The sequence below is a fragment of the Wasmannia auropunctata genome, unplaced genomic scaffold, assembly GCF_000956235.1.
Source record: "Wasmannia auropunctata unplaced genomic scaffold, wasmannia.A_1.0 LD336106.1, whole genome shotgun sequence".
Taxonomy (NCBI): domain Eukaryota; kingdom Metazoa; phylum Arthropoda; class Insecta; order Hymenoptera; family Formicidae; genus Wasmannia; species Wasmannia auropunctata.
The window spans coordinates 3,523,992-3,535,401 of record NW_012026784.1 but is presented as its reverse complement, the minus strand read 5'-3'; the positions used below and the strand labels follow the sequence as shown (position 1 = coordinate 3,535,401).

At 35.5% G+C, this 11,410-nt stretch overlaps 1 protein-coding gene across 1 annotated transcript; it reads left to right on the top strand.

The window, feature by feature from the left end:
• The first annotated feature begins 6,920 nt into the window (after positions 1 to 6,920).
• Positions 6,921 to 11,410, top strand: LOC105452493. The gene is made up of 12 exons (XM_011693629.1): positions 6,921 to 7,020; positions 7,145 to 7,940; positions 8,092 to 8,210; positions 8,294 to 8,568; positions 8,658 to 8,823; positions 8,902 to 9,082; positions 9,161 to 9,519; positions 9,725 to 9,881; positions 10,092 to 10,223; positions 10,472 to 10,589; positions 10,783 to 10,937; positions 11,181 to 11,410. Exons 2-12 carry the CDS (start codon positions 7,288 to 7,290, stop codon positions 11,284 to 11,286), a joined length of 2,421 nt encoding a protein of 806 aa, XP_011691931.1. The 5' UTR covers positions 6,921 to 7,020; positions 7,145 to 7,287; the 3' UTR covers positions 11,287 to 11,410.

The window sequence follows — 11,410 nt, the reverse complement described above, 5'->3', positions numbered from 1 at the left end:
GGCGATGGCAGCGGCAACGGCGGCGACGACGGCAGTAGCGGCGGCGGCGGCGGTGGCGACGACGACGACGACGACGACGGCTGCTGCGGAGGTGGCGGAGGTGGCGGTAGTAGTAGTGGTGGCGGTGGTGGAGGTGGTGGTGGTGATGGTGGTGGTGATGGTGGTGGTGGTGATGGTGGTAGTGGTGGTGGTGGTGGTGGTGGTGGTGGTGGTGGTGGTGATGGTGGTGGTGGTAGCGGCAGCAATGACGGCGGCGACGAGGCGGCGGTGACGGTGGTAACAACGGTGGCGGTGGCGGTGGCGATGGCGGTGGTGGCGGCGGCGGCGGCGGCGGCGGCGGCTATGGTTGCACTCGCGGTTATATTCACGCCGTTGCACGTAATTGCACTGAACGATGTGCGAATGCAGCGCGTGCGAGGGGGTAAAAGGAAGATCGGCGAGACGAAAAAAATGCCCGTTTTATCGCAAACGTACAGCCGATGCGCGTTGCTTTCAAAACAGTTAAATTTAGTTTCGTGTAGGCACTTATGTGTAAGATCGAAACCAAAAAACCGAAAACAGATCAAACAGACACACAAATCCCGTAGATTATTTTATTAGCGACGGCGGTGGCGGTAGCGATGATGACGACGGCGACGGTGGTACTGACGATGATGATGATGATGATAGTGGTGGTGGTAGTGACGGTAGTGGTGGTGATAATGGTGGTGGTGGTGGTGGTGATGGTGGTGGTAGTGATTATGATGAAGACAACGGTGAGTGGAGTTTAAGGCCCGGGCGCAGCGTTTTGATATATCTTGTAGTGCCTACATAGCCGTGATGCATAAATTGGACTGTCTCGCTGAAAGAGCGATGCAGTGGTGCAAGCTCCACAAAACTGAAACCAGTTTGCTCGCGCCTCGCTACCAGAGACGCACCCCAGTCCAATCCGATTCAACCGCTTACCTCTCTTCGCGGTATATACGACCCCGCCTTACTCAGGACTGTCACAAAGAACTCGGGTTGCCCCAAGTACATTGTTTCGGTTCTATTCGACGACAACAACTTTGAATTTTCAATATTTTCAAATGCCATTTTACATTTTCATTTTTCATACATTACAGAAATACATAAACTACGCATTAGAATCTAAATTATTCTCCACATTTGAATCTTTCTGTTACAAATGTTTGACTCACATGTTATATAGAAATTCCGTTAATTAATGTAATTAATTGACTATTACTATTCTTTTCTTGTAATATTGCTTTTCAAATTTTTAATATAGACATCATTGCAATTATATTTTAAGAAAAATTAATTTTTTTTAACTTTCTCAACTTTTTTTATATGGAAGGACTATCAAAAATATTCCGGGAAATTTACTTACGTGATGCGTAAGTAAATTAATTAGTAAGTAAAATAATTCATTGCGTAAGAATATAAAACAAATAAAAATTTAATAAATCTCTTAGACATTTTCTTCTATATTTGCAATAAACTATTATATTGTCAAAATATTGTCATGAGTTACATTTCTTAAATTTTGACAAAATATGAGAGAGAGAGAGAGAGAAATATAAAAAAAGTAAAAGAAACACGTGCATCTATCTTGCACGGCAAAGTACTATCAAGGAATTTTTCGTTTCATAAACGAAATCGAGGTTTTTAATAAAACTTCTACGAATTATGGAATCAAAAGGGACAGCCGTAAATGTCTTCCTTTCTCTCTCTCCCATCCTTTCCCGTTTCCCTCTTTCTATCTCTAGCAGCACAAATTTCGTGCAATGAATTGTAGACACGCATACCTATGAAGTACGAATGACGTGTATGTCTGTGACCTCGACACGTCTCCGCACGTTCATGCATCTTACTGAAAGAGAAACGGTCAGCGATCTCAACTAGCACAACGGACGGGATCTACTCGAACAATGTTACGGCCCTGCTTAACCGTAAGCCACCCGTCTGGTCGGAGCATGCACCCGCGTCCCTCCGACGGCACGGCGGCGTGGCGTGGCGCGACGCGGCCCAACGAAAGCGCGAGCAAGAGCGAAGATACGTCGGCTGACTGACTCTCTCGCTCGCTCGCTCTCGCCTTGCAGAAACCTGTTCAGCTCGGAACTTTTCTACTTTCTTGACGATTATTTTTATCTGCTGAGAATCGCACGCAGCAGGCAGGCAGGCAGACAGGCAGGCAGGCAAGCAAGCAGGCAGGCAGGCAGACAGACAAGCTAGCCGGCCGGCCGGGTGCCGTACCATGCCACATTACGTTGCGTCGCGTTGTACCGCGCCGCGCTGGCTCTGCCGGAAGCAGACCATCCTAAAAACTATCAACGGTTGGACAGACCAGCACACCAGCAGGCCGCATTCTCGCCACAAAAATTTAATTCTCCTGAGTACTGTCGCATCGCATGCTGTTCACTGTACGCCTTCCTTTCCCCATTTCCCGTTTCGTTTCATTCTTTCTTTGCTCTTCCTGCCTTATCCCCTCCCCTCTCTTTCTCTCTCTCTCTCTTTCTTCTTTGTCTTTTTCCCACATTCCCTCTCTCACGCCGTCTTTGTCTCTATTTCTCTCCGTTCCCTCACTATCTTTCTTTGTTTCTTCCTTTCTCCTTCTCCCCCTTTCGAGAATATTCGATTCCTCACGTTATCCTCATCGCACCAATCGACCGTCTGTGCCAGACAATGCACTTTTTTGCACAGTCTTTACGTGCCATTGTCGTGGGAGGTTAAAATTTAAGCGACGCGTTAGTGAATTTCTATTCGTGTTTTCGGAGATTCACATCGCACAAATCTGTATTACGACAACTATCTTTTATATTTCACGTATTTCACATTGCGTCAGACGTGTTGCATTTGATGCTGAGAGAAGCAATGAAACATAAAATAGACGCGCTCGCTTCTGTTACAAATTTTGTATAAAGAAAAACATAATAATGAGCATGATAAATACTTTTATTAATATTCTGCATGTTCACTCGAGAATCAATGAATATCTTTAAATTAATTACTAAAAAAATTGTTACTTAAATACGTGATAAGAATTAAATTTTTTGCTCACATGAAATATAATATACTTCAAAAACATGATAGTATTTTATCACCAGTTTAATCTACATCCTCGAAAAGCGAAATTGAAATTTTTTGTTTCTCTCAAATAAACAGGTTTCTTTTGTCTGCTGCAGATATTTGCCGTCTTCGGACAAATAGTTCAAGATCTCTATTGTTTTTTTCATATTATATGTATTAAGGTAGTTTTTTTCATATTATTTGTAACTGTTTAAAAGGAAATAAACAAAATACAGAATGTCTCTTAATTCAAATATTTTCAACTACTTCCCAAGTGTATGTTCTAAGCTTAGCACACTTTCCGCTAATAGTAGCGGAATTAGATAATCTCTTTATAGAACGTCGATTTCTCTTTAAATATGTATATATGTGTATTTTCTATTATATGTATATTTCAATATATTTTTTATAGCAAATATATTTCCGAAGCTCAAAAAATTATATGAAATAATTCTTATAAGATATATATAAAAATTAATCTCTATGAAAATAGAGTAAAAATTTCCATCACATAATTATATAGAAAAATATTTATTTTATTCTACAAAAATTAAGAAACTATTGTATCAAATTGTGATTATATGCTATCCAATTTTAACGATGTATTTTTAAAAATGCCATTGTAGCAATTGCATCGCCGCTGTTTCAGGTGCAATAAATTGAAAAATATTCCGCGTCGAGATAATTCGCGAGAAACATATTAACTCTGACATGTCCGCAGATCTGCTCGGCGAGAGAAAAAAAAATGAAAACACGAGAATGATACTATAAATGCCTTAAATAATCACTGCAAGCTGCACGCACAGGAAAATAAAATAGAAAAGTTGCTTAGATTTAAATTTTAAATTTATAAAGCCCTCTCGTAAACATCGAAGGACACACTCTCGGAAAGAGAGATCATGCGATCAATCGCAATATGAGCTCAGATTCAGCTAGTAGCGCTGACACGGACGGATTTATATGGGAAATAAGCTTATACTGTAATCAAACTCAAAAGACTTTCGCAAATTTAATCCCCTTTGTCATTGCAAAAAATCCACTATATATTAGCGATTTGAATCTAATCAACCATTCTGAAATCAAATCATAAATGATATATTTTTATGATATATTTAATTTTTTAATTATTCAATATACAAAATATCTGATAATAGGTATAATATCATTCATATGTAAATAAAAGCGGGTTAAACTGATTAGAAAAATCCATTACCATTTTGTGATTTTCGCAATAAACGAGAATTTAATTAATAAATATCTACAAGCGTAAATATCCGCATGATTCAGTAGTAAATCTAACAATAAGCGCACATTACACGCAACGCGAAACAAAGCCTAGCGTTACACATCGATTGCAGTTGCGAGACATTGAAAGTAGCGCGCTTTTAGCAACCACTAATGATGCGTAACGTTGGACGCCTATCTTTTGTTACTGAATCATAGCTGCATGCTCATTCACAGATTCTTAATAATTAATTTCTTATTCTTATTAATTAATTATTGAGAAAATTGTAAAACAATAGAGGACTTGTTTTATTTGTTTAACTCGTTTTACTATGCCTACGAAAAGTCATACGGTTGTTACCAAACACTCTGTATACATTCGTCTCAAATTTTCTTATTGATATATATACCTATATATATATATATATATATATAGCTTATAATAAAAAATATTTATTATTTGGGGGGATTCCTATATAGATGCTGTTAGCATAAAAATATTAAATTGCTCAACAATTTAATTTGTTACAATGAAATTTGGTTTTATAAGTAAAAAATTATGTTATTATGTATTTAAGACCGACAAAAAGTGCGGCACGCAGTTGTGTGTGACTGGATATTGTAACAATAAAAATTATATATATTTATTTATTATATACACACCAACATCCGTGTCGGCTCGCATTGACATTAATTTGTTACGTCTGAAAATATTGATTGTCAATTAAGACTAAATCTCTCCGATATTTTGCATTATTTAGTATTATAATGATGTTCGAAAACGCGTTAACATAAAGATGAGATAGAAATTACCTAATAAATTGGTATATCAATGATTCAATACTTATGTAACTTTTCCTACACAGCATGCATGTCCAAAATTGAATGTACAATTAATTTATGAATTGATTATGCATGCTTTATGATTGCATTTGGATTTATTAACAACAAACATTAATCTCCAATAAATAGATCATTATTTAAAGTTTTATAAATATTAAATGTATTTTGTAATAATATGTAAATGTATATTGTAAATTTTGTAAATTATTCATAAAATACATATACTACAATTTATCAAACAATATTACTTTTTTCTTTTGTATTTTTTTTCATATTAATACAATTCCGTATTATTTTATGTTACAATAATATATCTAAAAGTGGTCCAAAATAAGATCATTTATGTCACTTTTTAAAGACGTCTTAAATGACATCTTTAAAATAAAAAAAATAATAAAAATATGCCATAAATCAGGAACATAAAATGTTTTAAAGTTTTTTAAATATCCTTAAGACATTTAATACAAAATGTCTTATATATTTAGATTTCTATATAAATATATAAAAAATTTATTAATAAAGTCTGTTTTCACACAAAATTCTAAAAAAATAGAAAAAAAATAGAAAGAACATTTAAAAAATATGTATATATGATTTAATCTCTCTATTAGAATTTAATCTCTGTTTGCAATTATTTGTGATTTATAAGATTATTTCGCACTCAGAAAAAAAGTAGTTTTATAATCTAATAATCTATAACTATGTGACAACTGCAATGAATATATTTTTTTAATATTTTTAACAATTTCATAAATTATAAATGAAAACAAAACTAGTGCATATTATAAAGACTATCGAAATAAAATCACAGCAATAAATATGAAATAACTTAATATTCACGCGTAGCTGCGACAGAATAAAAAAATTTTAGTCGTCTAATTAATACAATTAGATGTTAAAATTATTTCATTATACTCTAACTATTCAGACAGTATTGAAATGACTATGATATAAAGTGTGTTCCGAAATGTTCTGACAGTACTGAAATTCTATAATTCGCGTTACGTAAACCATAGATAATCACAGCACATTTCGAGAAACACTACTCTTACAAAGACTTTATATCAATAATCATATTATATATAATTATATTATTTTTTTCATTTTAAACAAACTTTTCAGAAAATATTTTTCTGAAAAGAGTCATTATGGCGCCATAACGATAAATTATAACACATTTTTTGTATCAATAATATATTTTTCATTAATAAAAATATCTTACATTATTATTTTCTTGTTACAAGTTAACATATGTTTTATGTTTCCTCAGTTCATACATTTATTTAATATATTACCGCTACTTTACAATACATAATTAAGATACTATTTTTCTTTAATTTTCTTGCTACTATATTTTTTTTTCTTTAAGTGCATAAATTGATATTATTTATATAACAAAAAAAATACGGATTATTATTTATACAATAAAAATACACATATTTAACAATGAATCATAATCAATTAGACGAACTGTTTTAAGTTTTAATCAAAATTAAGAAATTTTTTGAAATCTTGGAATTATTGAAAATATTTTAGGAGTTTTCAATAAGTTATAAATCTTGAAAAAATCTTTTAGATTTTTTCAAGTTTTTTAAAACACATTTTTTCTTTACGTAATATTTCAATTTTTTTATTTTACGTATACCATAAAAGTAATAATAAAAAAATTATTTTATTTTTAAGCCTTTCAAGAATTATCTGATAACTTCGAAAAAGAGAATTCAAACGGTCAAACGTTGCGCGCATCGAAAGTTATCGTCAACGCGACATACACCAGCGATGACGTCACAACCGAAGGAATCGTGGAAACTCATGAAACGCGCCCCGCTCGAGTCGCTCGACTGGGCGTGTTTACTCCGAACTGCTCCGAACCTTCATTCAACGCGACTGAAAAATCTGCACGAGGTAAGAAGACTCGAAAGATCAGTTCTTTCACTAACATATCGATATGTCAAAGTTTGCATATAATAAAGGAATCTTTCTGATCTGTAAAGAAAATGTAACGCAATTTTTTATTTACACGAATTAGCATCCAAGAGAAGTGGAAGAAACACAGCGAGAGAAAGAAGGCGAGAATGCATGGCGTATATTAAAATATTCAAAAAGTGCCTTTAACGGCGATATCGTAGCGCGAATTGAGAGAGAAAGAAAGTGCGCACTCTCTTCTCGGAGATGGCTACCATTTGCCAGGCAGTGACGCCGATCGTCATCGCTTGTTGGTTCTACTGCCTGTTGGGCGTTGTCGGCCAGTATGAGTGGCAAACCCGCGACGCCTTCGACGAAATCCGCATGCGGATGGACAAGGTGAACGACGACAACTGTCCGATACAGCACCTCGGCGATCTGTATCTGCCGGAGGACGCGGTATCGCATCTGCCCGATATAAAGGACATCAACATCAACCCGGTGTTCCCGAATCGTACGGCTCTGCTGCATCTTCACAACATGGCGCTCAGCAGAAGTTTCTTCTGGAGTTACATCCTCCAGTCACGCTTTATCCGTCCAGCGATCAACGACACCTATGATCCAGGCATGATGTATTACTTCCTGTCCACGGTGGCGGACGTTTCCGCTAATCCGTACATCAATGCCTCGGCCATCTACTTCTCGTCCAATATGTCTTACTCGCCGTCCTACCGCGGTTTCTTCAATAAAACCTTTCCCAGATTCGCGCCACGAACTTTCAGGGCAGATGACTTTAATGATCCTATACACTTGGAAAGAATATCCACCAGGAACACATTCACCGTACAGGATTTAGGGGCCTTTCCCACTACTAAGCTTAGTGATGATTACACCACTGATTTTTATCGTATAAACGAATGGTATGTGAAACTCAATATCACACTCATAGAATTTAATCTAGCAAACATAATATATGCTTCACATATAATTTATTATAAACTTTTACGTTTAAAGTAAATTTTATCGATTGACATAAAATTATATACGCTTTTATAAATTCATTAATTACAGGTACAAGAAATGGTTGCCAGATAATGTAGATAAGAGACACGACACTAAAACAACGTATCAAGTTGAAATTCGCTATGCAAATAATACAAATGAAACATTTACGTTCCACGGTCCACCCGGTAATAATAAAGCTTTTAGAGCTGCTCCAAAATGTCAAGCTCGTATTTTTATTTTTTTTTTTCAACATAATTTTATAATGCAGGTGCCGATGAATATCCTGGACCTGTGAAATGGACTAGACCGTATTTCGATTGTGGCCGATCAAATCGATGGCTCGTAGCTGCAGTATCACCTGTAGCAGATATCTATCCACGACATACTGGTTTCAGGCATGTTGAATATCCAACGTACACTGCCGTTTCAGTAATGGAAATGGACTTTGACAGAATAGATATAAATCAATGTCCCAAGGGTAAAGGAAACAGCGGACCCAACAGATTCGCTAATACCGCAAGGTGCAAAACTGATACTACGGAGGTACACATTTAAATGTATAAATCCCATCAAGTTATATTTATTAGCAATTAATTGATTAATTAACTGTTACATGTATGTATCGTTTACAGTGCGAACCGATACATGGTTGGGGTTACAGAAGAGGCGGATATCAATGTAGATGTAAGCCCGGCTATAGATTACCGACCGTTGTACGACGACCTTATCTTGGTGAAATAGTGGAAAGAGCTACGCAAGAACAATACTACAATGGTTTTGATTGTTCGCGGATCGGCTGTACGTTTTTATTTTTATTTATTTATTTTTTACTTAATCGCGGTGTTGTTTAGCACTAATGAGAATTTCGTTCTACAGGGGTTCATAAAATGCCGGTACAATGGGAGAAAGCAAAACCATATCTCAGAGAAAAATATCTCGAGCAATATCATCATTATAGGAATTATTCGACTGGTCCAGCTGCATTTCAGGACACAAAGCTGAACATCGATCAATCTCTCAAATTCATTTTGGGTATGAATTCGAGAACCTGCAAGAAGTATGTTGTCCTTTTTTTTACATTGCACACTCCCTGTTATTGAGATATTTGAATTTGAAATTAAAATTGTGCCTTCAGTTATGCACCACAAGACTTAATGTTACGCGGAGACGTTAGTTTTGGTGCAGAAGAGTTCTTCGAAAACGAAGCGAAAATGGCGACTAGATTGGCAAATTTCATCAGCGCCTTCCTACAAGTATCAGATCCCTTGGAAGTTTACTCTGGCAAGAGAGTAGCTGACAGACCGCTCACGGAAGATCAAATGATAGGGGAGACACTGGCCCTGGTGCTCGGCGACACAAAGATCTGGTCAGCTGGCACTTTCTGGGATCGTAATAAATTTACCAACCGAACGTTCTTTGCCCCGTTCGCTTACAAGACGCAGTTAAACACGCGTAAATTTAAACTTGAAGATTTAGCTAGACTCAATGACACAGGTAAACTAAAATGATTTATTTAACAAGAAGAAATGTTACTTAGAATTGAAATATGTATTTCAATTAAATTTTTTTAACTAGAAATTTATTCCATTAATGAATTGTATTCACGTATAAACATGCATGTGCACATGTTTTAAATGTCTTCATTTAGGTTCATTATTATGTTTGTTGATTTCCAATACAATTTATGTGTTATTTACAGATGAAGTGTATACGAAGAAAAGTTATTTCCAAATGTTGAAGCAACGTTGGGCAACAAATTTTGATCAATTGGAAAAATACTATATGAAGATAAAAATTCGATTCAATGAAACTGGAGAGTACTTGAAAAAGTACGAGCATTATCCGAACTATTACAGGTAAAAAAAATGTGCGTCATTTATTAGTACAAAATTCGCAAAATAACGATTGTATAATATCTTATCGATATGCTCCAAAGTGATGATAAAGCATAACGGAGCATTAAAGTATAAAAGGATTACGTTCCCGAAAGCTTGGGGGGGAATCCGATCTCTAAAGTACGATTTATTCTAATGTATGGGAACGCGGCGAATGGGCCGTCTGTGTAGGGCAGCAAACCTGGACCATGGACACTGGACAACTCCGTACTTCGATTGTAACGGCAAGGTGAAGAAGTGGATAATTACCTATGCATCCCCATTTTTCGGCTGGGACAGCTTGAAGGAGAAACTGGAATTCAAGTAAGTGTTCTCATCGAAGCGCGATCGCACGCGGATAGAGAGGAGTGCACTTCCGTATATGTATGTATGTACATATGCACGAACGTGCGGGCGTGCAGGTGTGTGTATGCTGTGTGCGCGCGTGCACGCGCGTGTGCGAGTGTATCAAAGAAATTGAGTATGAGAGACACTGTAGAGACACGAAACCAGTTTTATAATAAAAAGGGAAGAGACAAGGAAGATCATATTTAACACTAAGACACTTACAGGGGTGTCGTAGCTGTTACCATGGATATGCTTCAGTTAGATATAAACCAATGTGATGATAAATTTTACCAACCAAACGCATTCAAGGATACACACAAGTGCGATAAAAAGACATCATACGTAAGTCGGCATTATTCTATTGTATTAGGTAATAATGTTGACAGTATTTAGGTATTGGATAATAATGTTGAGAATATCTAGATATTATTGTAAATTCAAAATTCAAAATATTGAAAAAGATGTTTTTATTTTAATTTGAAAATACTTTCGTTAATTTTACTAATAATAAGTTTTAAACATTTCATTTTCACAGTGCGTACCTATCCTTGGGAGAGGATTTGAAACAGGTGGATACAAATGTGAATGCAAACAAGGCTTCGAGTATCCATTTGAGGATTTAATTACATATTATGATGGACAATTAGTGGAAGCTGAATTTAACAATATTGTTAATGACCAAGAAACGAGGTATTTTATAATTTTCTTCTTTATAATTGTTCAAAAATTATGGCCCATATTCAGAACGCGCTTTTATCAATATAAAAACGCTTGTAAGTATATAGTATATGTAACGTAAATTATATGCTTAAAAACATTTTTGTTGCTAAAAGTGTTCTGAATACGGATACTTATACGTTTATTTTGAAAGTATTTACTAATAATTGCATAACAAATATGGTTTAAATTTTATTATGATTATTATTATTTTAGATACGATATGTTCAAGTGTCGATTGGCTGGTGCCTCGTCAATTCAAGTCAGTTGGGTACTATTATTATCAATGCTGATGATATTCTTTCCAGCTCAACGAAGATGAAATGAATGAAATAGAAAATACTCTTAGTATTTTGTACAACAAAGTATTTACTGCTGTAATTTCTGTATCAGCAATTATCTTTTTCAAGCCGTCCATTATAAATGTAAGTTAGTGTTGCTAGATA